At 45.5% G+C, this 24,613-nt stretch overlaps 1 protein-coding gene across 1 annotated transcript in view; it reads right to left on the bottom strand.

Annotated features, from left to right (window-relative positions):
- LOC127914412 (uncharacterized) overlaps positions 1 to 23,043 on the bottom strand; it is a 98,022-nt gene extending 74,979 nt beyond the window's left edge. The window contains exon 1 of the mRNA XM_052490258.1: positions 22,680 to 23,043. Within this exon, the coding sequence (XP_052346218.1) occupies positions 22,680 to 22,882 (203 nt within the window). The 5' untranslated portion in view covers positions 22,883 to 23,043. The remainder of the gene's footprint in view (positions 1 to 22,679) is intronic.
- Positions 23,044 to 24,613: the final 1,570 nt, after the last annotated feature.

Genomic DNA, 24,613 nt, shown 5'->3' with positions numbered 1-24,613 from the left:
AAGATAGTCCTATTTGGTAAAAGACTGGAAAATTTCAAGAACTTTGAAAGTTTCTTCAAGTGCAAAAACCATAAAGCACTATGATGAAACTGGCTCTCATGAGGATCGCCACAGGAATGGAAGACCCAGAGTTACCTCTGCTGCAGAGGATAAGTTCATTTGAGTTACCAGCCTCAGAAATTGCAGCCTTAACCTCACGGATCTACCCATCCCGGATCCGGGAGCGTAATCATCGCCTCAAACTAATTAGCATAACGCCGCGGACATAAATCTTCCTACAAAATCTTCCTATTCATGAAAATCACAACTGAAATATATTGAGACACAGCTTAGCCTTTTGTTAATCACACTGTCATCTCAGATTTTCTAAATATGCTTTACAGCCAACGCTAGACAAGCATTTGTGTAAGTTTATCATGCTATGCAGAGCCTATCATGCTATGCTTGGCTCTGCTGGCAGCAGGCAACATTTTCACAAAAATAAGAAAAGCAATCAAATGAAATCATCTACCTTTGAAGAACTTTGAATGTTTTCACTCAGGAGACTCCCAGTTAGATAGCAAATGTTCCTTTTTTCCCAAAATATTATTTTTTTGTAGGTGAAATAGCTCCCGTTTGTTCGTCATGTTTGGCTGAGAAATCGACCGGAAAATGGTCACTACAACGTCAAACTTTTTTCCAAATTAGCTCCATAATATCGACAGAAAAATGGCAACGTTGTTTAGAATCAATCCTCAAGGTGTTTTTCACATATCTATTCGATAATATATCCACCGGGACAATTGGTTTCTCATAAGAAGCTATTGGAAAAATGGCCACCTCAGTCCTTTACGCAAGATTTTCTGAGGGAGCCACCATGTGACCACTTGCTCAATGTGGTCCCTTACGGCTATTCTTCAACATAAATGCGTAAAAAGACGTCACAATGCTGTAGACACCTTGGGGAATACGTAGAAAACGTAAGCTCATTCGTAGCTCATTCACAGCCATATAAGGAGTCATTGGCATGAAGCGGTTTCAAAAAATGCGGCACTTCCTGATTGGATTTTTATCTGGGTTTCGCCTGTAACATCAGTTCTGTTGCACTCACAGACCATATATTTGCAGTTTTGGAAACGTCAGAGTGTTTACTATCCAAAGCTGTCAATTATATGTCTTTTCGTGAAAAACTAACTTGTTTTAAACAGGAACGTTTTTTATCCAAAAATTAAAATACTGCCCCCTAGTAGCAAGAAGTATTAATAAATGCTTCACAGAGTTCAAGTAACATACACATCTCAGCATCAACTGTTCAGAGAAGACAATGTGAATCAGGCCTTCATGGTTGAGTTGCTTCAAAGAAACCACTACTAAAGGACACCAATAATACGAAGAGACTTGCTTGAGCCAAGAAACATGTGCAAAGGACATTAGATCGGTGGAAATTTTTCCTTTGGTCTAGAGTCCAAACTGGAGAATTTTGGTTCCAACCGCCATGTCTTTGTGAGATGTGGTGTGGGTGAACAGATGATCTCAGCATGTGTATTTCCCACCATAAAGCATGGAGGAGGTGTTATGGTGTTGGGGTACTTTGCTGCTGACAATGTCTGTGATTTATTTGACTTGCCTAGTTAAATAAAGGTTAAATAAAAAAGTAAAACATTTCATTATTTAGAATTCAAGGCACACTTAACCAGCATGGATACTACAGCATTCTGTAGCGATACACCATCCCATCTGGTTTGGGCTTCGTGGGACTCATTTGTTTTTCAACTTGACAATGACCCAACTCACCTCCAGGCTGTGTAAGGGCTATTTTACTAAGAAGGAGAGTGATGGAGTGCTGCATCCCCCGACCTCAACCAAATTGAGATGGTTTGGCATGAGTCAGACCGCAGAGTGAAGGAAAAGCAGCCAATAAGTGCTCAGCGTATGTGGGAGCTCTTACAAGACTGTTGGAAAAGCATTCCAGGTAAAGCTGGTTGAGAGCATGCCAAGCGTGTGCAAACCTGTCATTAAGGCAAAGGGTGGCTATTTGAAGAATCTCGAATATAAAAGAGAACACTTTTTGGTTGCTAAATGATTCCATATGTTTTGAATAGTACAAATAAAGTAAAACCATTGAATGAGTAGGTGTTCTAAAACCTTTGCCTAATATGTAACATGTACACTACTAATCAATCTACAGTATGAGGTGCATGGCTTTAGTGTTTACGAATAATCTCTACATGAATCTTCAAACAAGATTTAGCCTCACTCTGTCTTACCTTTTTACGGTATTTTACCCCTCAGTGTTTAATTTAACACAACAATATTACTTGGTACTTAGATACCAATCTCTTTCACTGTCGGTATATTGTATTCTGAAGCAACTGCCTTTCATTGCTTGGAAAAGAAAGTTATTGGATTGAAGCTCCTAGTATATGAGAGTTTAACTCTAGGATATGAGAGACGTTTTCTCTTGCCTCAAACTGTGTACAATTGGAATGGTTGATTAAAATTCTTCAAGCACTCTCATTTATCTTCAAGAACTGACTTCTTTACTATGGTGAAAGCATTTAATCACTAATATCCACACTACCTCAGGGTTTCTTCCTCAATGCAGGCAGACACAACAACAGCAGACAGTGTAACTACTGCAGTACCTAACCCCCTCTCTGATAGTCAAGGAATATTTCAGACTGCTGCTATCTTCCATCAGCAAGCCAAAACCCCATTAGTTTCAGATGCCTTGGAAGGCGTTGTGATATTTCATAAACTGCTACTCCAACCTCTCTGCTGTGCTACTGAGGCAACTTCAATTATGTGTTGTCTTTTTCTCAGACTCTCCTTTGACTTGCAGCAGAGTCTCTGGCTCCCTCTGTCTCACTTTCCCTCAGAAGATTTTCTCCAGACCAGAACATAGACATAAACACCTAAAGACCAAACACCAGATAAACAATCGTCTCAGTGGACAGGGGCTGATGAGGATGAAATGACTGAATTAAAAATAAGGAAGGAAGAGAAACGCCTATTGTATGGTGGTGTAGCCAGGTTGAAACACTGTAATTGAATGCTAATTATGAGTACAGCCTTCTTCCCCGCAGACATTCATGAATATGTATTCATTCTAGGTTTTGGAATTTTAAAAAAGGTGCCTCGTTAATCAGACTAACTGTAGGAGGCATGTGCGTTATGGTTTGGAAGTTTGATTGTATGTGACACTCTCACACCAGAGCTTTAGTACTTGAGGATAGAACCAAGCGGGGGTAAGTAAAATTGATGCATAGCCTACATACAATACCACACAGCAGCTAGCTGTCACTTCAATTTAAACTTGACAAGCCACGCAGGCAACATTCTGTGTCTGGGCTGTAATGAGGACTGCCACAGGAATGGAAGACCCAGAGAACTCAAACAATATAACGTGGCCCATGGGATCTCCCTCGTGCTCGGAGGCCCATTCCACATGATATTCTCCTCTCCAATCAGTCATCGCCCCATTCAATTTCCCAACTCTCTTTTAATATCCTGTAGAAGATATCAGCATGCCCTCATGCAGTTTTTGTCTCTCTCGTTATTCTACTTTATATTCGTCGTGACCGTCTCTCCCCGACATTCAGGAAAGAACTGGAATGAAAAAATGTCTTATTGTAATTTCAATCGAAACTCTATTACTGGCAGAGCTGTACTTCTCTCTGCTGACTACGCCACCAGGAGAAAAAAAAGCCCTGAAGAGCTATAAAATAATAATCTGTTCCCATTTGTCTTTCCTCACTCATACTGTAAATTGCACCACACATCCGAAGGGAGTTACTGCTGAATGGGTGTGGACTTTTTTCAGTCTTCAGCCAGAAATAATGAGGTAATCACGGGAATGCTATTCTTAGGCTCACGCGAACATGTACACACAATCAGTATGAAAAGGTAGCCTGTAATTACAACAATAGAAAGTGATGCATTTTCACTTTTGTTTTACACCTGCATTTTGAGCTCAAAGTCATTCATATTAGCAGCTAATATCATATATCACGTCACTTCTCTGGAGTCCAGAGCAAGCAAAATCATACGTCCAATTTTTTTTTACGGTGGTTGCAGGATTGGATGGAAAGGAAAGTATGTTCTGTCTGCACTGTGCCAGCCAACTTGACACACTGGAGTCAACATGGCTCAGCATCCCTGTGGTAAGCTTTCAAAACCTTTTATAGAGTCCACGCCTCGACGAATTGGGGTTAGTCTGAGGGCAAAAGAGGGGGGTCTCAATATTAAGAAGGAGTTCTTAATGTTTGGTATACTCTGTGTATAGCCAGTAGGCACCCAAACCAGGCCTTTATGAAATATGAAAATTATCAATCAACTCCCAAGGTAGATGAATTAGTAGTAAATTATATTTTATGTGGATGATAAACACAGGCCTACTCTATTTTTATCAGGGGAAATGTAAGAAATTATAAAAGTAATTTTTCGTCACAAATTTGGATATTCCACACCCACCTTTGTGCTCCAATGCTGATGTCTGGAAATTGCGGCAGGGTAGCCTAGTGGTTAGAGTGTTGGACTAGTAACCATAAGGTGGCAAGTTCAAATCCCCAAGCTGACAAGGTACAAATCTGTCATTCTGCCCCTGAACAGGCAGTTAACCCACTGTTCCTAGGCTGTCATTGAAAATAAGAATTTGTTCTTAACTGACTTGCCTGGTTAAATAAAGAAAAAAAATTGGTCAACAATCAAGACGTGCAAGCTTTTGGTTCTGAAGCATAGATGAGAATTTATATTACTTGCTGGCAGTGGTGTCACGCCTTGGTCTTAGTATTTTGTGTTTTCGTTATATATTTGTTCAGGCCAGGGTGTGACATGGGTTTATTGTGTTGTCATATTGTTTTTTTTGTAGGCATTGGGATTGTGGTTGATTAGGGGTGTGTCCAGTATAGGCTTGGCTGCCTGAGGCGGTTCTCAATCAGAGTCAGGTGATTATTGTGGTCTCTGATGGGGAACCGTATTTACGTAGCCTGGGTTTCGCTTTGTATTTCGTGGGTCATTGTTCCTGTCTTTGTGTAGTGTTCACCAGATAGGCTGTAATAGGTTTCATGTTCCGTTTGTTGTTTTTGTATTTATTAGTTATTTCATGTATCGTTCCATTTTTCATTCATTAAAGACATGAGTAACCACCACGCTGCATTTCGGTCCGACTCTCTTTCTACAAACAAAGAACGCCGTTACAGAATCACCCACCACACACGGACCGAGCAGCGTGTAACAGGCAGCAGCGAAGGGAGGACGTTATGGACAGCAGAGGCTTGGAGTATACGACGTGGGAAGAAATAGACAGGTGGGCGGCCGACCCAGAGAGAGTGCCAGAGCCCGCCTGGGATTCGCAGGAGCAGTGCGAAGAGGGCTATAGGCGACTGGAGTCGAAAAGAAAAACACGGCGGCGCAGAGCGAAACCCGAAAGTCACCCCCAAATATTTATTGGGGGAGGGCTCAGAGGGAGAGTGGCTGAGTCAGGAGTCAGACCTGAGCCAACTCTCCCTGTTAATCATATTGGGGGGGTGGCTTAAAGGGAGTATGGCTATGCCAGGTAGGAGACCTGTGCAAGCTCCCTGTGCTTACTGGTGGCTAGAGAGACCGGGAAGACACCGTGTTATGCTATGGAGCGCACAGTGTTTCCAGTGCGGGTGCATAGCCCGGTGCGGTTCATACCAGTCCTTCGTATTGGCCGGGCTAGAGTGGGCATCGAGCCAGGTAAGCTTGGGCAGGCTCGGTGCTCAAGAGCTCCAGTGCGCCTGCACGGTCCGGTCTATCCAGAGCCACCTCCACATACCAGTCCTCCGTTAGCAGCTCCCCGCACCAGGCTTCCTGTGCGTGTCCTCGCTCCAGTATCACCAGTGCCAGCACCACGCATCAGGACTACAGTGCGCCTCGCCTCTCCTGTGCTGTCGGAGTCTCCCGCCTCTCCAGCGCTGTCGGAGCCTTTCTCCTCTCCTGCACTACCGGAGTCTCCTGTCTGTTCAGCGCTATCAGAGCCTTCCTCCTCTACAGCGCTGCCGGAGCCTCCTGCCTGTTCGGAGCAGCCTGAGCTGCCAGTCTGCAAGGTGCCGTCAGTCTGCATGAAGCAACCAGAGCTGTCAGTCTGCAAAGAGCTGCCAGTCTGCAAGGAGCTGTCAGTCTGCAAGGAGCTGCCAGTCTGCAGGGTGCTGTCAGCCTGCATGGAGCAGTCAGAGCTGTCAGTCTGTATGAAGCAGCCAGAGCTGTCAGTCTGCATAAAGCAGCCAGAGCTGCCAGTCTGCAAAGAGCTGTCAGTCTGCAAGGAGCTGTCAGCCTGCATAGAGCAGCTAGATCCGCCAGTCAGCCATGATCTTCTAGATCTGCCAGTCAACCAGTCTCTTCCAGATCTGCCAGTCTGCATAGAGCAGCTAGATCTGCCAGTCAACCAGATTCTACCAGATCTGCCAGTCAACCAGAATCTTCCAGATCTGCTAGTCAACCTGAATCTTCCAGATCCGCCAGCCAGCCAGGATCTACCGGATCCTACTACCTACCTGAGCTTCATCTCAGTACTGGGCTTCCTCTCAGTACTGGGCTTTATCTCAGTACTGTGCTTCCCCTCCATCCCGGGCTGCCCCTCAGTCCCGAGCTGCCCCTCAGTCCCGAGCTGCCCCTCAGTCCCGAGCTGCCCCTCAGTCCCGAGCTGCCCCTCAGTCACGAGCTGCTCCTCAGTTCAGTGGGGTTCTGGGTGAGGACTATTAGGCCATGGTCGGCGGCGAGGGTGGATTATCCCAGGACGCGAAGGGGAGGAACTAGGACATTAATGGAGTGGGGTCCACGTCCCGAGCCGGAACCGCCACCATGGACAGACGCCCACCCGGACCCTCCCTATGGTTTTGAGGTGCGTCCGGGAGTCCGCACCTTATGGGGGGGAGGTTCTGTCACGCCTTGGTCTTAGTATTTTGTGTTTTCTTTAATTATTTGTTCAGGCCAGGGTGTGACATGGGTTATTGTATTGTCTTATTGTTTTTTTTGTAGGCATTGGGATTGTGGTTGATTAGGGGTGTGTTCAGTATAGGCTTGGCTGCCTGAGGCGGTTCTCAATCAGTCAGGTGATTCTTGTTGTCTCTGATGGGGAACCGTATTTAGGTAGCCTGGGTTTCGCTTTGTATTTCGTGGGTGATTGTTCCTGTCTTTGTGTAGTGTTCACCAGATAGGCTGTAATAGGTTTCATGTTCCGTTTGTTGTTTTTGTATTTATTAGTTATTTCATGTATCGTTCCATTTTTCATTCATTAAAGACATGAGTAACCACCATGCTGCATTTCGGTCCGACTCTCTTTCTACAAACGAAGAACGCCGTTACAAGTGGGTTCAGAACAACATCCTTTTTTTTGGGTGGGGCAGGAAATTATACTACCACTGAAAATGGCAGTTTGGAGACTGGAAGGGAAAAGGGGCATGTCTTCTGCACAGGTAGAGACCTATTTGTGCACTTGTCTGTCAGCTAGCAGCTCATTTAGCTCATTTAGCTCATTTAGCTCCTTCCCACTGCTAAATTATTCAAGCCTCCTGGATTCGGGGAACATCCACATGTTTTTTGCATTCATCATATTTCATGGTCGACATATTTAGTTTACATGTTATATGATCAAAGGCCCTCGAGCACCCTAGATTCCTGTAGTTAAAAGGGTGAGAAAGCCACGTACTTTAAGATGTACAGTAACAGGGATATTTCACATGACGTGGTTCAAAGACAAGATTATGTAATTAGGTCAGAAACCTACCTTAAGATGTGGTTGTAAGTGGGTGTTGGTACATAACCACTGTCTATAAGTCTGTATTGTCTATACATTGAACTGCCTGTCTGTCTGTTTTTCTCTCAGTCTAAACACATGTTTGTTCATTTACAGATCAACAGACTGTGACTCCACCTATGAGAGGATGAATGACAAAGTGGGATCTAAGACTGTGCTGAGTTATCTGTATGTCTGTCCATCCAACAAGAGAAAGGCAAGACAAACTTCAAAAGAGTGATTTTCAATAACACAATAATGACTAAGACGTAGAAGAAAGTTTAGTTGAGCTAACTGGAACTGAATTGTTCATTGTACATTCTCTGCTGCCACTATTTGTTATTTTTGATCAAATCAAACTCGAAGTGAAGGTTAGACGGGTGACAAACTACAAAATAATATAAATATGGTTTGAATAAATATTTTCTTTAAAGCATTGAAATGTTTTTTGTAATTTGTGAGATGCCCAAAGTATTCACCCTGTCACTATCGTTATAGTGAATGTCGGACCAATGGTGCAGCGTACGTTGAGTATACCACATCATTTATTAAAGAAATGAAGCTTTAGCAAAGATAAAACAAGAAACTAACAAACAACGAACCGTGACTACAACACTAACTCAAAACATAAACAATATCCCATAACCCACAGGTGGAAAAAATGCTACTTAATTAAGTATGATCCCCAATTAGAGACAACGATTGCCAGCTTACACCTGTTTGAGTTGGTTGTAATTAGTTGGGCTTTATTAGTCAGCCGGACCGCCCGTTTCGTTGTGCAGGATTGTTTATTGTAACCCTGGTGTTTGTTACAGACGAACGTGTTGGTGTATGTTCGTATATAGTGCTGGACTGTTTTCGTTCCCCGATTGGTTTTGAGCAACCAGTGTTTAGTGGGGTGGCCGTGGTTCACCGTGTGTGCATTAAAAGAGCACCTTATTGAACTCTCTGTTTTCCCTGCGCCTGACTTCATACTCACGACACCCAGTACGTTACAGAATCACGCACCCGTTAAATGGAGTCAGCAGGAGCAGCGGCCAACCCTCTCCCATTGGAGGAACGGGTTCTCCACCATACCACCATTCTCCATCAGATCGGATCGGCTATGGATCAAGTAATGGAGAGAATGGACCGATGGGAGAGGAGTGGTCTCCTCTCTCCACCTTCGGCTCCCCCAGCCCAGGACTCCCCATCCCCCGGCTCCAGTGCTTTCCGTCTTACGCTCCCGAGGGATTATGATGGAGCGGCGGCGGGGTGCCAGGGGTTCTTACTCCATCTGGAACTATACCTGGCCACCGTAAGACCCACTCCCTCGGGAGCGGAGAGGGTGAGTGTCCTCGTCTCCTGTCTCACGGGTCGGGCTGTGGAGTGGGCGAACGCAGTCTGGAATGGCCCAGACTCAGCGAAGGAGCACTACCCAGAGTGTGACCAACCTCCAGAGGGCCGAGCGGCGGGAGAACGACTATTCCATCTCAGGCAGGAGAAGAGGAGCGCCCAGGATTACGCGCTGGAGTTCCGGACCTTGGCAGCAGGATCTGGGTGGAACGACAGGGCCCTTATCGACCACTACCGGGCCCTTACGACCATGGTGTAGTCTCCGGGAGGACGTCCGCAGGGAGCTAGCGTGTCGGGACACCTCTCTTTCCCTGGATGAGCTGATTGACATGTCCATCCGACTGGACAATCTGCTGGCTGCCTGCGGGCATACGGAGAGGGTCCTGTGCGTTCCACCACCCAGCACCTCCTGGGTGGAGGGGTCGTGCCGAGGGGTACCGGAGGAGGAGGCCCCCCCCTGCACCAGCTGTGGTCGTAGAGGACACACGGCCGATCGGTGATGGGGGGGTCCATCTGGGAGTCGAGATGGCAGGCGGAACACTTCTCGATCACCCCAGGTGAGTCAGCACCAAACTCACCCAGAACCCCCTTTCGGTCACATGTTTGTCTTGATTTTTTTCCTTAATTTTTTCCCTCTTCCCAGCATTGGGTGCGAGTCGATTCAGGCGCAGCTGGGAACTTTATGAATCACGGACTCGCCCTTAAGTTAGGTGTTCCGCTTGTGCCGATAGACTCTCCCTTTCCCGTGCACTCCCTAGATAGCCGGCCAGGGGTGGTTAGGGAGACCACGGTTCCACTGGACATGGTGACGCAGGGGAATCATAGGGAGCGTATCAGTCTCTATATCATTGATTCGCCTGCGTTTCCAGTGGTGCTAGGGACTCTCTGGCTGGCCCGGCACAATCCTAAAATTTCGTGGAGACAGGGGGTTCTCCAGGGGTGGTCAGAGGAGTGTTCTGGAAGGTGTCTGGGAGTTTTTAAATCGGTGCCACGTTGGTGGAGAGTCCAGACCAGGGTCCCACGGTGTGCATTCCCCCCGAGTATGCCGATTTGGCAACCGCTTTCAGTAAAAAGAAAGCGACTAAATTACCACCTCATCGACCGGGAAGCGATTGTGCGATAGATCTCCAGGTAAATGCTGCGCTTCCCAAGAGTCACGTGTACCCATTGTCCCAAGAGGAGAAGTCTATAAGATAACATATGTCACGGAGTCTCTGGGACAGGGGTACATTCGGCCCTCCATCTCACCCGTCTCCTCGAGTTTCTTTTTAGTGAAGAAAAAGGAGGGAGGTTTGCGTCCGTGCATTGATTATAGAGGTCTAAATGCCATCACAGTGGGGTTTAGTTACCCATTACCTCTCATCGCTACGGCGGTGGAATCATTTCACGGAGCGCAGTTATTCACAAAACTGGATCTCAGGAGCGCGTATAGTGTGGTGCGTATTTGGAAGGGAGACAAGTGGAAAACAGCATTTAGTACCACATCGGGCCACTATGAGTACTGTGTCATGCCGTATGGGTTAAAGCATGCTCTGGCCATTTTTCAATCCTTTGTAGATGAGATTCTCAGGGACCTGCACGGGCAGGGAGTGGTTGTTTATATCGATGACATTCTGATCTACTCAGCCACTCACGCCGCGCATGTGTCTCTGGTACGCAAGGTGCTTGGTAGACTGCTGGAGCATGACCTATACGTCAAGGCTGAGAAGTGTGTGTTTTCCAAACGAGCCGTCTCCTTTCTGGGTTATCGCATTTCCATCTCGGGGGTGGTAATGGAGGGTGACCGCATTAAGGCCGTGCGTAATTGGCCCACTCCGACCACGGTAAAAGAGGTGCAGCAGTTCTTGGGTTTTGCCAACTACTACCGGAGGTTTTTCCAGGGTTTTGGCCAGGTAGCGGCTCCCATTACCTCACTGCTGAAGGGGGGCCCGGTGCGGTTGCGGTGGTCAGCAAAGGTGGACGGAGCTTTCAACAGGTTGAAGGCGCTGTTCACGGATGAACCCGTGTTGGCGCATCCGGACCCCTCTCTAGCATTCATAGTGGAGGTGGACGCATCCGAGGCTGGGGTGGGTGCCGTGCTATCACAGAGCTCGGGTACGCCACCAAAACTCCGCCCCTGCGCTTTCTTCAAGGAAGCTCAGCCCAGCGGAGCGTAACTATGATGTTGGGGACCGGGAGTTGTTAGCGGTGGTAAGGGCTCTGAAGGTGTGGAGACACTGGCTTGAGGGGGCTAAGCACCCCCTTCTCATCTATACCGACCACCAGAATCTGGAGTATATTGGGGCAGCTAGGAGACTGAACCCACGTCAGGCAAGGGGGGCCATGTTCTTCAACCGATTCCGGTTTACGTTATCTTATAGAATTTGAATTTGGTTCCCAGAACATAAAGGCGGATGCACTGTCCATGACACAACACAGAGACCATGAAGAGCTATTAGAAAACCTAAATGTATTCAAGGCTTTTGGGTTTTGTTGGTGTGTAGTTACATGCTGGTGCAAAACAAATTAAACTCTTAAAACCTCTCTGGGATAGGGGGCAGCATTTTCACTTTTGGATAAATAGCGTGCCCAATTTCAACTTCCTGCTACTCATGCCAAGAATTTAAGATATGCATATTATTAGTAGCTTTTGATAGAAAACACTCTGACGTTTCTAAAATTGTTTGAATCATGTCTGTTAGTAAAACAGAACTTATGTAGCAGGCAAAACCCCGAGGACTAACCATTCAGAATTTTTTGATTGAGGTCCCTGTCAATTCAATGAGTTTTCATTGGGGAACTAGATTTCTAAGGCACTTTGCAGTTCCTACCGCTTCCACTGGATGTTACCAGTCTTTGGACATAGGTTGAGGTTATTCCTTTGTGAAATGAAGAAGTACGGCCATCTTCAATCAGGGTAACGTTATGTGTACTGTTTGAGAGTTGCACAAGACTAGGAAAGTAGCTTTAGTTTGTGATCCTCCTGTATTGAAAACAGATAGACCCGTCTTCAATTTGATCAATTATTAATGTTTAAAAATACCTAAAGTTGTATTACAAAAGTAGTTTGAAATGTTTTGGCAAACTTTACAGGTAACTTTTTAGATATTTTGTAGTGACGTTGTGCAAATTGGAAGCTGTTTTTTTTTCTGGATCAAATGAGCCAAATATATGCCTTTTTGAAATCTGACATTTTGGCTGGATTCACAACGAGTGTAGCTTTAATTTGGTATCTTACATGTGTGATTTAATGAAAGTTTCACATACCCAAATCTAACTGTCTGTAGCTCAGCTCCTGTTGCAAGGAAATGCATATTCTTGGTACCATTTGAAAGGAAACACTTTGACGTTTCTGGAAATGTGAAAGGAATGTATTAGAATATAACACAATTGATCTGGTAAAAGATTATACCAAGAAAAAATAACATTATTTGTACCATCTTTGAAATGCAAGAGAAAGGCCATAATGTGTTATTCCAGCCCAGTTGCAATTTCGATTTTGGCCACCAGATGGCATCAGTGTATGTGCAAAGTTTTAGACTGATCCAATGAACCATTGTATTTTCGTTCAAAATGTTGTATCAAGACTGCCCAAATGTGCCTAATTTGTTTATTAATAACTTTTCATGTTCAAAATTTTGCACTGTCCTCAAACAATAGCATTGTATTCTTTCACTGTAATAGCTACTGTAAATTGGATAATGCAGTTAGATTAACAATAATTTAATCTTTCTGCCAATATCAGATATCTCTATGTCCTGGGAAATGTTCTTGTTACTTACAACCTCATGCTAATTGCATTAGCCTACGTTAGCTCAACTGTCCGTGGAAGGGACACTGATCCCGAAGAAGTAAAAAAAAAAGTAGGAGCATCTTCTCTGAATGAAGATTATTTCTATTCTGGGAAGCAGACCATCTCTTCCACATTATAACACCGGTGTCTCAGTCTCTCCTGAACCTTTTTAAGGGTCATGTAACGGTCCCTCACTAGCACACCGTCCGTTAATAAACTTTTTTCTGTTGGTAATGTGAAGTGAAAAAGGCCCCAGCTGGCTTTCTAAGCCTCCTGAAGAGAGTCAAATCAGTCCACAGATCACTAACCCTGACCCTGAAAATCCCTCTATGAAAAGAGAGGGTTTGTGGGATACTGAGCTGATGGACTAAACCTGCGTCAGCATTGGACTCAGTAATACCTCGGTCTGACCCTGTGACTATTTTCTCACTGGCCGGCCGGATTTAGCAATAGAACCTATGGTGTAGTTGAAGGTAGAGTATGCCCATTCAGCACATTTCCCAGGTACAGGGATATAGGCTAACCGATCCAAAGACACACAAGATACGTGGACATGCAACAGATTTGCTGCAAGTGCTTTATCATCTCCCTTTTATGGTGATAACTACAAGATCCTCAAGTCTTTCTCCACCCAAGTTAGTCAATTACATTGCAGTCGAAGCTAGTCACGAGATCCTATGATGTCCAGATGCCCTTGTTAGGGCCATGTTTTGTAGACAATCATTACTGACCTCTGGCTTCAACCGACCCACAATCCTCCTCACCTTATCTGTTATCTCATTATGGATGGATGAGCCCAACTCTCTACTGGATAACCTGGGACTTGTTTTTCCCTCATTGTATTCGAGTGGCCAAGCATAACATCTGCGTGTGTAGCATGAGAAAAACACGTAGAAAGTTATCTCTGTCGAGATGAGGCAGTAATGACCCTTAAATCACCATGACAATATATTTGTGTATTTAATGCCTCAAGGGTGTTTTTTTCTCCTACAAGGAAATAGATAGCCAGAATGACAATCGATTGTTTTCCACACAACAAGATTATGTTAATGTCACCGACTATATTCTCACGTGTTGTCTAAAGTAAAAAAGCCAGAGGCATGACTTTCTAAGAGCAGGTAATATATTTGAATGATGATGCATGACATTAAACTTCAAGCTTTTCAAGAAGACACTCTTATGCATGTTCAGCCTTATTCCAGGGTCTTCTGCACAGTTTGACTCACAACCACTGCTAATAATGAAGAGTCTAGCATTCTAGAGATATATATTATATATATGGAATTAATAGACATAGAATGAATAGACATTCTATTTCTATGGTTGTAACTTGATGTCCCAATTCACCGGAAATGAGCTTATTTATACCTTCGCTATAGAGTGTTCACTCACAGATAGACCTCAAATGATCTGGGATTGACAAGATTAATCTGCTGTGAGGCATCATCTCCTCCTCTCTTCCCTTTTGTTTGCGGTCATCAGATGGCCCAAGCACCGTCAGAGCAGGCTTCAGCCCCTTCGACAACCCAGCAATGACCATCGCACTTCTCGCATGACGATTAGCTCTGTCGCTGGACTGTCGTTGGAGGTTATCCCTCCAGCCTGTATTGATCTAAGAGTTGTTACCAACCTCGTTCCTCTTTGTTTCCCAGTAGATGCATTGGTGATCAATTGCCAAGTGGATGTGGAGCAAAATCTTAATGACCTTAATTATGTTATATTTGATGACCTGAAAGTTATTGATGATGTGAGCTGTTACGTAACCTCCCCTCGTGGTAATTAGTGCCTAAAACTGATTCAGGAACAGATAAACATGCCCATATGGATCCACATAAACAATCTCAGAAGGAAATATACTCAATCTACTGAGAGATGGGTTATGAGAATGTTTTTAGTCCAGTTATGGTATTTGTCCAATACATTTGTGTACATTTTGTAAGAAAAATTGTGTGAATAGGGTTTACTATTGAATATGTCACATGGCAAATCATATTTATCATGCAGGAAGTTAAATCAGGTTGGTTTAAGATGAATCATCTTTGGCAGTTAATTAATACATTTCTAGACTTATCCAATTCCTTTTATTGTCAACATTTAAAGTGTATGTTATGCCTTCCAGTAAATGCAACAGTGATATAGGGGATATACAGAGTACAGCTATACACACAGCTACACAACAAGCCCTCAATAGAGATATGTCTTAATATGAAATGTATTACAGTAAATATAAAGGGAGCCTGGTTGAAAAGGACTCACCTAAATTATTATTAGAGAGCTGAGAAACATTCAGTGGTGAAGAAACATTGATCCACCCAGGCCCTTCAAGGACCTCTAACATTTGTACTTTCCCCTCTAAGTGGTGAGACGGAGAGAAAGGGCCCGACAGAATAATCAAAAATGCAAGGTGAAACACAATTTCCACTCATAATAAATGCTGTCGCTTAATACGACATTTTAGAAAATGATTAGACCTGACCATACAAACTATAAATTACATGTGACGGGGCCTTAGAACTTGAGAGGAATAGAGGGGGCCCTTTGTTGTCCCTCGGTTAGGGTAATGAATGGCAAGGTCAGGCCAACAACAAAACATGTATGGGAAAATAAAAAAGAGAAACTGACACAGAATCCGCAGTTTGTTTATTGACTCTTAATGAAACCCAATGTATCTAACCAATGTCTCCTAGTTAAAGCTGGGGAAAGAGGGATGGGAAAGATTCCTAGTTAAAGCTGGGGAAAGAGGGGTGGGGAGGATTCCTAGTTAAAGCTGGGGAAAGAGGGGTGGGGAGGATTCCTAGTTAAAGCTGGGGAAAGAGGGGTGGGAAAGATTCCTAGTTAAAGCTGGGGAAAGAGGGGTGGGGAGGATTCCTAGTTAAAGCTGGGGAAAGAGGGGTGGGGAGGATTCCTAGTTAAAGCTGGGGAAAGAGGGGTGGGGAGGATTCCTAGTTAAAGCTGGGGAAAGAGGGGTGGGGAGGATTCCTAGTTAAAGCTGGGGAAAGAGGGGTGGGAAAGATTCCTAGTTAAAGCTGGGGAAAGAGGGATGGGAAAGATTCCTAGTTAAAGCTGGGGAAAGAGGGGTGGGAAAGATTCCTAGTTAAAGCTGGGGAAAGAGGGGTGGGAAAGATTCCTAGTTAAAGCTGGGGAAAGAGGGGTGGGAAAGATTCCTAGTTAAAGCTGGGGAAAGAGGGGTGGGAAAGATTCCTAGTTAAAGCTGGGGAAAGAGGGGTGGGAAAGATTCCTAGTTAAAGCTGGGGAAAGAGGGGTGGGAAAGATTCCTAGTTAAAGCTGGGGAAAGAGGGGTGGGGAGGATTCCTAGTTAAAGCTGGGGAAAGAGGGGTGGGGAGGATTCCTAGTTAAAGCTGGGGAAAGAGGGGTGGGGAGGATTCCTAGTTAAAGCTGGGGAAAGAGGGGTGGGAAAGATTCCTAGTTAAAGCTGGGGAAAGAGGGGTGGGAAAGATTCCTAGTTAAAGCTGGGGAAAGAGGGGTGGGAAAGATTCCTAGTTAAAGCTGGGGAAAGAGGGGTGGGGAGGATTCCTAGTTAAAGCTGGGGAAAGAGGGGTGGGGAGGATTCCTAGTTAAAGCTGGGGAAAGAGGGGTGGGGAGGATTCCTAGTTAAAGCTGGGGAAAGAGGGGTGGGGAGGATTCCTAGTTAAAGCTGGGGAAAGAGGGGTGGGGAGGATTCCTAGTTAAAGCTGGGGAAAGAGGGGTGGGGAGGATTCCTAGTTAAAGCTGGGGAAAGAGGGGTGGAAAAGATTCCTAGTTAAAGCTGGGGAAAGAGGGGTGGGAAAGATTCCTAGTTAAAGCTGGGGAAAGAGGGGTGGGAAAGATTCCTAGTTAAAGCTGGGGAAAGAGGGGTGGGAAAGATTCCTAGTTAAAGCTGGGGAAAGAGGGGTGGGAAAGATTCCTAGTTAAAGCTGGGGAAAGAGGGGTGGGGAGGATTCCTAGTTAAAGCTGGGGAAAGAGGGGTGGGGAGGATTCCTAGTTAAAGCTGGGGAAAGAGGGGTGGGGAGGATTCCTAGTTAAAGCTGGGGAAAGATTCCTTGGGGTGGGGAGGATTCCTAGTGTGGGAAATATTCCTAGTTAAAGCTGGGGAAAGAGGGGTGGGGAGGATTCCTAGTTAAAGATGGGGAAAGAGGGGTGGGGAGGATTCCTAGTTAAAGCTGGGGAAAGAGGGGTGGGGAGGATTCCTAGTTAAAGCTGGGGAAAGAAGGGTGGGGAGGATTCCTAGTTAAAGCTGGGGAAAGAGGGGTGGGGAGGATTCCTAGTTAAAGCTGGGGAAAGAGGGGTGGGGAGGATTCCTAGTTAAAGCTGGGGAAAGAGGGATGGGGAGTATTCCTTGTTAAAGGGGAGTGTGGGAAATATTCCTAGTTAAAGCTGGGGAAAGAGGGGTGGGGAGGATTCCTAGTTAAAGCTGGGGAAAGAGGGGTGGGGAGGATTCCTAGTTAAAGCTGGGGAAAGAGGGGTGGGGAGGATTCCTAGTTAAAGCTGGGGAAAGAAGGGTGGGGAGGATTCCTAGTTAAAGCTGGGGAAAGAGGGGTGGGGAGGATTCCTAGTTAAAGCTGGGGAAAGAGGGGTGGGGAGGATTCCTAGTTAAAGCTGGGGAAAGAGGGATGGGGAGTATTCCTTGTTAAAGCCGGGGAAAGAGTGTGGGAAATATTCCTAGTTAAAGCTGGGGAAAGAGGGGTGGGGAGGATTCCTAGTTAAAGATGGGGAAAGAGGGGTGGGGAGGATTCCTAGTTAAAGCTGGGGAAAGAGGGGTGAGAAATATTCCTAGTTAAAGCTGGGGAAAGAGGGGTGGGGAGGATTCCTAGTTAAAGCTGGGGAAAGAGGGGTGGGAAAGATTCCTAGTTAAAGCTGGGGAAAGAGGGGTGGGGAGGATTCCTAGTTAAAGCTGGGGAAAGAGGGGTGGGAAAGATTCCTAGTTAAAGCTGGGGAAAAAGGGGTGGGGAGGATTCTTAGTTAAAACTGGGGAAAGAGGATGTTATTTTTGTCAGTGACAAATGCACTGCTGCTTTTTCCAATTCAAATCTGTTGCAGTGAAAGAAAACACAGGAGTTTGGGCTGTGACACTATCCAAGTCACGCTTTTCCCTTCTCCTTCTTCTGTCTGGGTTTAGTAGTTTATTATTAAAGCCAGGTGTCAGGTTAATGTCTTATTGCATTACATCACAAAGAGAAAGTATATTTGAGCTATATATGTCTTATTAATCAACATGTCTATGGATTACTTTGAGAAAATAGGCCCTGGTTCTATATATTACGTCCCCCACAAATAAAATCATATTATACCAAGAAATACTGTAGATAGTCGACCAATAAGGTCAGATTTTGTTACAATGTAGTATTTCATATTATATATCATACAGGCTTCCAAACCAAGGGCTTCATCTTAACTAAGTTGTATCAACATTGGGCACTTTCACAGTGTCTTTGGTATGATACCATGACCTTGTGCTCTAATTTACATAATTGTACTTAATACCTACATTTGTGTTCCTATTATGTTTTGAGTTTTACAGATCTTGCTCTGTTATTGCTTTCTTGAGAGTGAAATTCCTAATCAAATGTGGAGCAAAACACTAACATTTTCACTGAAAGTAGAGATTGTATTATTCCTAGCATGGAATTAGGATTCCTCCCACTATGGTAACATAGAGCATCCCACAAAGACATGATTCGTAATTGCACAAATATTTGTTCTTTCTTATCACAGATGTAGACATAGTAAAAAAAAAATGCATCGTCTGAACATGTGATCACGCTTGGTAAACGCAGAGTTATGGCGTTCTCTCTTGCTACACAGGTGTGTTACAGAATACCATAGCACAACAGCCTATTGATCTACACTATATTCTTAAAACGTTATTCTTAAAACTTATCCTATTCTTTAACATAGCAACTTATTGTTGCAGTTGTGTTGTGGCCCCCACATGGTTGACCTAAAGGTCCACAGGGCTATTCTGAACCACCTCTATCTCATTAAAGGGCATATATTTGGAAAGTGGTGACTGGAAGCCAAAGTGCACCAAAGAGCAGACCTGGAAAAGCACTGGAAGAGGCCAAAAAACCATGGCAACAGAGCCGAGAGATGAAGGTGAAGGTGTTTGCGCTAGTGGCAGCTTGATGCATGCCAAGCAATAGACCTGGAGTGTTGACATGGTAACCCCTTCACTCTTTCTTTCTGACTCCTCTGTATCTACATTTCTCTCTTTCTCTCCCTCTCTCCCTTTCTCTCTCTCTAGCTCTTTCGCCACTCTCTTTCTCTCTCTAGCTCTCTCTCTCTCTCTCTCTCTAGCTCTCTAGCTCTTTCTCCTCTCCTTTTCTCTCTCTCTAGCTCTAGCTCTTTTTTCTCTCTCTATCTCTATCTCTCTAGCTCCTCTCTCTCTAGCTCTTTCTCTCTCTCTAGCTCTTTCTCTCTCTCTAGCTCTTTCTCTCTCTCTAGCTGTTTTCTCTCTTTCTCTCTAGCTCTTTCTCCTCTCTCGTTCTCTCTCTTTCTCTCTAGCTCTCTCTTTCTCTCTCTATAGCTCTTTCTCTTTCTCTCTTTCTCGCTTTCTCCTCCCTCTTGCTCTCTCTCTAGCTCTTTCTCCTCTCTCTCTCTCTAGCTCTTTCTCCTCTATCTAGCTCTTTCTCCTCTCTCTCTCTCTATTTCTCGCTCTTTCTCATCCCTCTCTCTCCCTCGTTCTCTCAATATTTCTACTAATAACTTCCCTCTTTCTTTCTCTATCCCTTTCCACCTCCTCTTACCTGGCGACCCAGATGGCTATCACATAGGGAAGTCTGGTTTAGGTGGAGGAGGGGAAGACTGACACCTTGGGTTGCTAACTGACCCCAATATCAGTCATAACAATGAAACCTGGACAGATCCAGAGGTTGTAATTTGTTGCGCTTTCGGTCTGTGATGGCCTATGTTGGAGAATGTGGACTATATGAATTTGTAACAAACGTTTGGACTGTTTAATGCACACTATAGATGTTGGTGATTTTTGTTTACATTAGAAGGATGGGCCTTTGTGGACATGGAACTCTCTCAGAAGACGCCTTTATGAACAGATGTTATAGTTATAGTTCTGATGAAATGATTAACTTACAGTTTTTCTCAGTCACTTTGGTGCATTTTTCACATCATCCCTAACATGTGCAAAATAATAAGTGCATTTCTCAGAACAATTTATACAAATTGCAATATACAATAGATATGTTTCTATCAGTCACTAAACATCCTTAGTACATCTCTCAAAAGTAAATATTCATGCCAATGATCATGTCAGTGTCATCAGAATGATAAGTCATTGAGTCATTGTTCACGAACAAGGTCGTCAAAATGTTTAGGCATGTTGTCAATGTAACTGTGTACTTTGACAGTATTACCTGACGTAAAATTAGGCTACAGTTTGGATGACAGTTACTGTATTGAAAATGCACAAGGCTGCACTTCTATGGCATATATCAATTTCAACAGTACTATTTACATATTACTGTATGTGGGTTATTGATTGAAAGAGACTGGACAACCCAAGGGGCACCACGGAATAAAAACTAAATTAGAAAGAAATACAGGAAACCACCCCTAAGGCACAACTTTGCCCGCAGCACTGTTGTGCTCTCTACACATCCAGACGTTCCTGTCTGTCGGCCCACATATTCTCATCCACATCACACAGGATATTTTCCCTTCCAATGCAACGTGGAAAGAATCTTTTGGAATGCCTTATCCATCCTCTGCAGGCATCTACTGTGATGTCCTCACATGCTGCATCCATTGCAGCCAGCAGAGTCATCTGTGTGTGTGGCTGACGATCGTACACCTTCCACCTCCATACTGAAAAGAACTCCTCAATTGGGTTAAGGAATGGTGAATTAGGTGGGATGAATTCTATGAGCATCCTCGGTGGGTCACAAACCATTGCCTTATGATGTTTGATCGAGGGAAACTCACATTATCACAAATGACCACATACTTTGGCAAATCCTCTCTAAACAGACCCCTCTCATCATCAGGGATGAGAGCCCTGTAGAGAGTCTCTAAAAAGTTGAGTAGATGCTGGGTGTTGTATGGCCCTATAAGGGGGATATGGGTTAGGACACCATGCTCCGAAATAGCAGCACACATGGTGACATTTCCTCCCCGTTGGCCTGGCAAATCCACAGTAGTTCTGTTACCGATGATATTCCGACCCCGCCTTCTGCATTTGGTCAGGTTGAAGCCAGCCTCATCCACGTATACAAAGTTGTGAGAGAGTTCACTTGATTCCAACTCCATATCCCAGAACACACAGTTGAATTTGTTTTGGTAAGGAAGAGTGACATAAAATGTACATATATATTGCATGTTCCTTCCACAGCAATGGAAATGTGTGCAGTTTATGCTTACTGTACTATGTATCACATACAATGTTGCTGTAAAGTAGTTATATAGATATATGTTTTACCTGTACATACTGGTACCGTAGCTCCTTAACTCTGTCCTTATTCCTTTGGAATGGTACACGGTACAGCTGTTTTATACTAATCTTGTTTCTATGCAGCACCCTGTCGATGGTTGAGATACTAACCGTATGGATGTTTTCAAAGACATCGTTGTCTTCTATAATGGTCCTTTGTATTTCCCTGAGTCTCATGGCATTGACCATGGTGCAAATAGCCTCCTCCTGTTGAGGTGTGAAAAGGCGTCCTCTGCCACCGGTTTGAGGTAATCTTGCAGTCCTATGTGGGGAAATGCAGTGATGCATCGCACACTTTCACATAGACAAAAACTATGCGAACACACATTTTACTGTAAAACATACAGGTGGGTGCATGTAAGGTGTAGTATGTATCTGTATAGAGTATATTTCTGTATGCTGTGAAATACAAGTGGACTACTGTAATATGAAGCATTGTAGGAAGTATACAGTATACTGCTTATATACAGTAATAGTGCACTGTACATTGGTGGACATAAAACGTTTGAACTATTGAGGACACGGTTGATCTCCCAATATTCAGCTGCACCCTTCGACCCGCCTCAGCCATTGTAAGACCATGATTAACAACATGGTCCACAATAGTGGCCCTTATGTCATCAGATATGCGCCTATGTCCTCTTCTGCCTCTTCCTCTGTTTTGCCTTCCACCACACATCCTTGCTCCTCTTCTTTTTACATTTACATTTAAGTCATTTAGCAGACGCTCTTATCCAGAGCGACTTACAAATTGGTGCATACACCTTATGGCATCCAGTGGAACAGCCACTTGCATCTAAATCTTTTTTTTTTGGGGGAGAGAAGGGGGTGAGAAGGATTACTTACCCTATCCTAGGTATTCCTTGAAGAGGTAGGGTTTCAGGTGTCTCCGGAAGGTGGTGATTGACTCCGCTGTCCTGGCGTCGTGAAGGAGTTTGTTCCACCATTGGGGGCCAGAGCAGCGAACAGTTTTGACTGGGCTGAGCGGGAACTGTACTTCCTCAGTGGTAGGGAGGCGAGCAGGCCAGAGGTGGATGAACGCAGTGCCCTTGTTTGGGTGTAGGGCCTGATCAGAGCCTGGAGGTACTGAGGTGCCGTTCCCCCTCACAGCTCCGTAGGCAAGCACCATGGTCTTGTAGCGGATGCGAGCTTCAACTGGAAGCCAGTGGAGAGAGCGGAGGAGCGGGGTGACGTGCGAGAACTTGGGAAGGTTGAACACCAGACGGGCTGCGGCGTTCTGGATGAGTTGTAGGGGTTTAATGGCACAGGCAGGGAGCCCAGCCAACAGCGAGTTGCAGTAATCAAGACGGGAGATGACAAGTGCCTGGATTAGGACCTGCGCCGCTTCCTGTGTGAGGCAGGGTCGTACTCTGCGGATGTTGTAGATCATGAACCTACAGGAACGGGACACCGCCTTGATGTTAGTTGAGAACGTCAGGGTGTTGTCCAGGATCACGCCAAGGTTCTTAGCGCTCTGGGAGGAGGACACAATGGAGTTGTCAACCGTGATGGCGAGATCATGGAACGGGCAGTCCTTCCCCGGGAGGAAGAGGAGCTCCGTCTTGCTGAGGTTCAGCTTGAGGTGGTGATCCGTCATCCACACTGATATGTCTGCCAGACATGCAGAGATGCGATTCGCCACCTGGTCATCAGAAGGGGGAAAGGAGAAGATTAATTGTGTGTCGTCTGCATAGCAATGATAGGAGAGACCATGTGAGGTTATGACAGAGCCAAGTGACTTGGTGTATAGCGAGAATAAGAGGGCCTAGAACAGAGCCCTGGGGACACCAGTGGTGAGAGCGCGTGGTGAGGAGACAGATTCTCGCCACGCCACCTGGTAGGAGCGACCTGTCAGGTAGGACGCAATCCAAGCGTGGGCCGCGCCGGAGATGCCCAACTCGGAGAGGGTGGAGAGGAGGATCTGATGGTTCACAGTATCGAAGGCAGCCGATAGGTCTAGAAGGATGAGAGCAGAGGAGAGAGAGTTAGCTTTAGCAGTGCGGAGCGCCTCCGTGATACAGAGAAGAGCAGTCTCAGTTGAATGACTAGTCTTGAAACCTGACTGATTTGGATCAAGAAGGTCATTCTGAGAGAGATAGCGGTAGAGCTGGCCAAGGACGGCACGCTCAAGAGTTTTGGAGAGAAAAGAGAGAAGGGATACTGGTCTGTAGTTGTTGACATCGGAGGGATCGAGTGTAGGTTTTTCAGAAGGGGTGCAACTCTCGCTCTCTTGAAGACGGGAGGGACGTAGCCAGCGGTCAGGGATGAGTTGATGAGCGAGGTGAGGTAAGGGAGAAGGTCTCCGGAAATGGTCTGGAGAAGAGAGGAGGGGATAGGGTCAAGCGGGCAGGTTGTTGGGCGGCCGGCCGTCACAAGACGCGAGATTTCATCTGGAGAGAGAGGGGAGAAAGAGGTCAGAGCATAGGGTGGGGCAGTGTGAGCAGATGTCGTTGACCTTCTTTTCAAAATGGTTGACGAAGTCATCTGCAGAGAGGGAGGAGGGGGGATTCAGGAGGGAGGAGAAGGTGGCAAAGAGCTTCCTAGGGTTAGAGGCAGATGCTTGGAATTTAGAATGGTAGAAAGTGGCTTTAGCAGCAGAGACAGAGGAGGAAAATGTAGAGAGGAGGGAGTGAAAGGATGCCAGGTCCGCAGGGAGGCGAGTTTTCCTCCATTTCCGCTCGGCTGCCCGGAGCCCTGTTCTGTGAGCTCGCAATGAGTCGTCGAGCCACGGAGCGGGAGGAGGACCGAGCCGGCCTGGAGGATAGGGGACATAGAGAGTCAAAGGATGCAGTAAGGGAGGAGAGGAGGGTTGAGGAGGCAGAATCAGGAGATAGGTTGGAGAAAGTTTGAGCAGAGGGAAGAGATGATAGGATGGAAGAGGAGAGAGTAGCGGGGGAGAGAGAGCGAAGGTTGGGACGGCGCGATACCATCCGAGTAGGGGCAGTGTGGGAAGTGTTGGATGAGAGCGAGAGGGAAAAGGATACAAGGTAGTGGTCGGAGACTTGGAGGGGAGTTGCAATGAGGTTAGTGGAAGAACAGCATCTAGTAAAGATGAGGTCAAGCGTATTGCCTGCCTTGTGAGTAGGGGGAAGGTGAGAGGGTGAGGTCAAAAGAGGAGAGGAGTGGAAAGAAGGAGGCAGAGAGGAATGAGTCAAAGGTAGACGTGGGGAGGTTAAAGTCGCCCAGAACTGTGAGAGGTGAGCCGTCCTCAGGAAAGGAGCTTATCAAGGCATCAAGCTCATTGATGAACTCTCCGAGGAACCTGGAGGGCGATAAATGATAAGGATGTTAAGCTTGAAAGGGCTGGTAACTGTGACAGCATGGAATT

This window comes from Oncorhynchus keta, chromosome 32 (genome assembly GCF_023373465.1).
Source record: "Oncorhynchus keta strain PuntledgeMale-10-30-2019 chromosome 32, Oket_V2, whole genome shotgun sequence".
NCBI lineage: Eukaryota > Metazoa > Chordata > Actinopteri > Salmoniformes > Salmonidae > Oncorhynchus > Oncorhynchus keta.
This window is presented reverse-complemented; position numbering and strand designations above follow the sequence as displayed.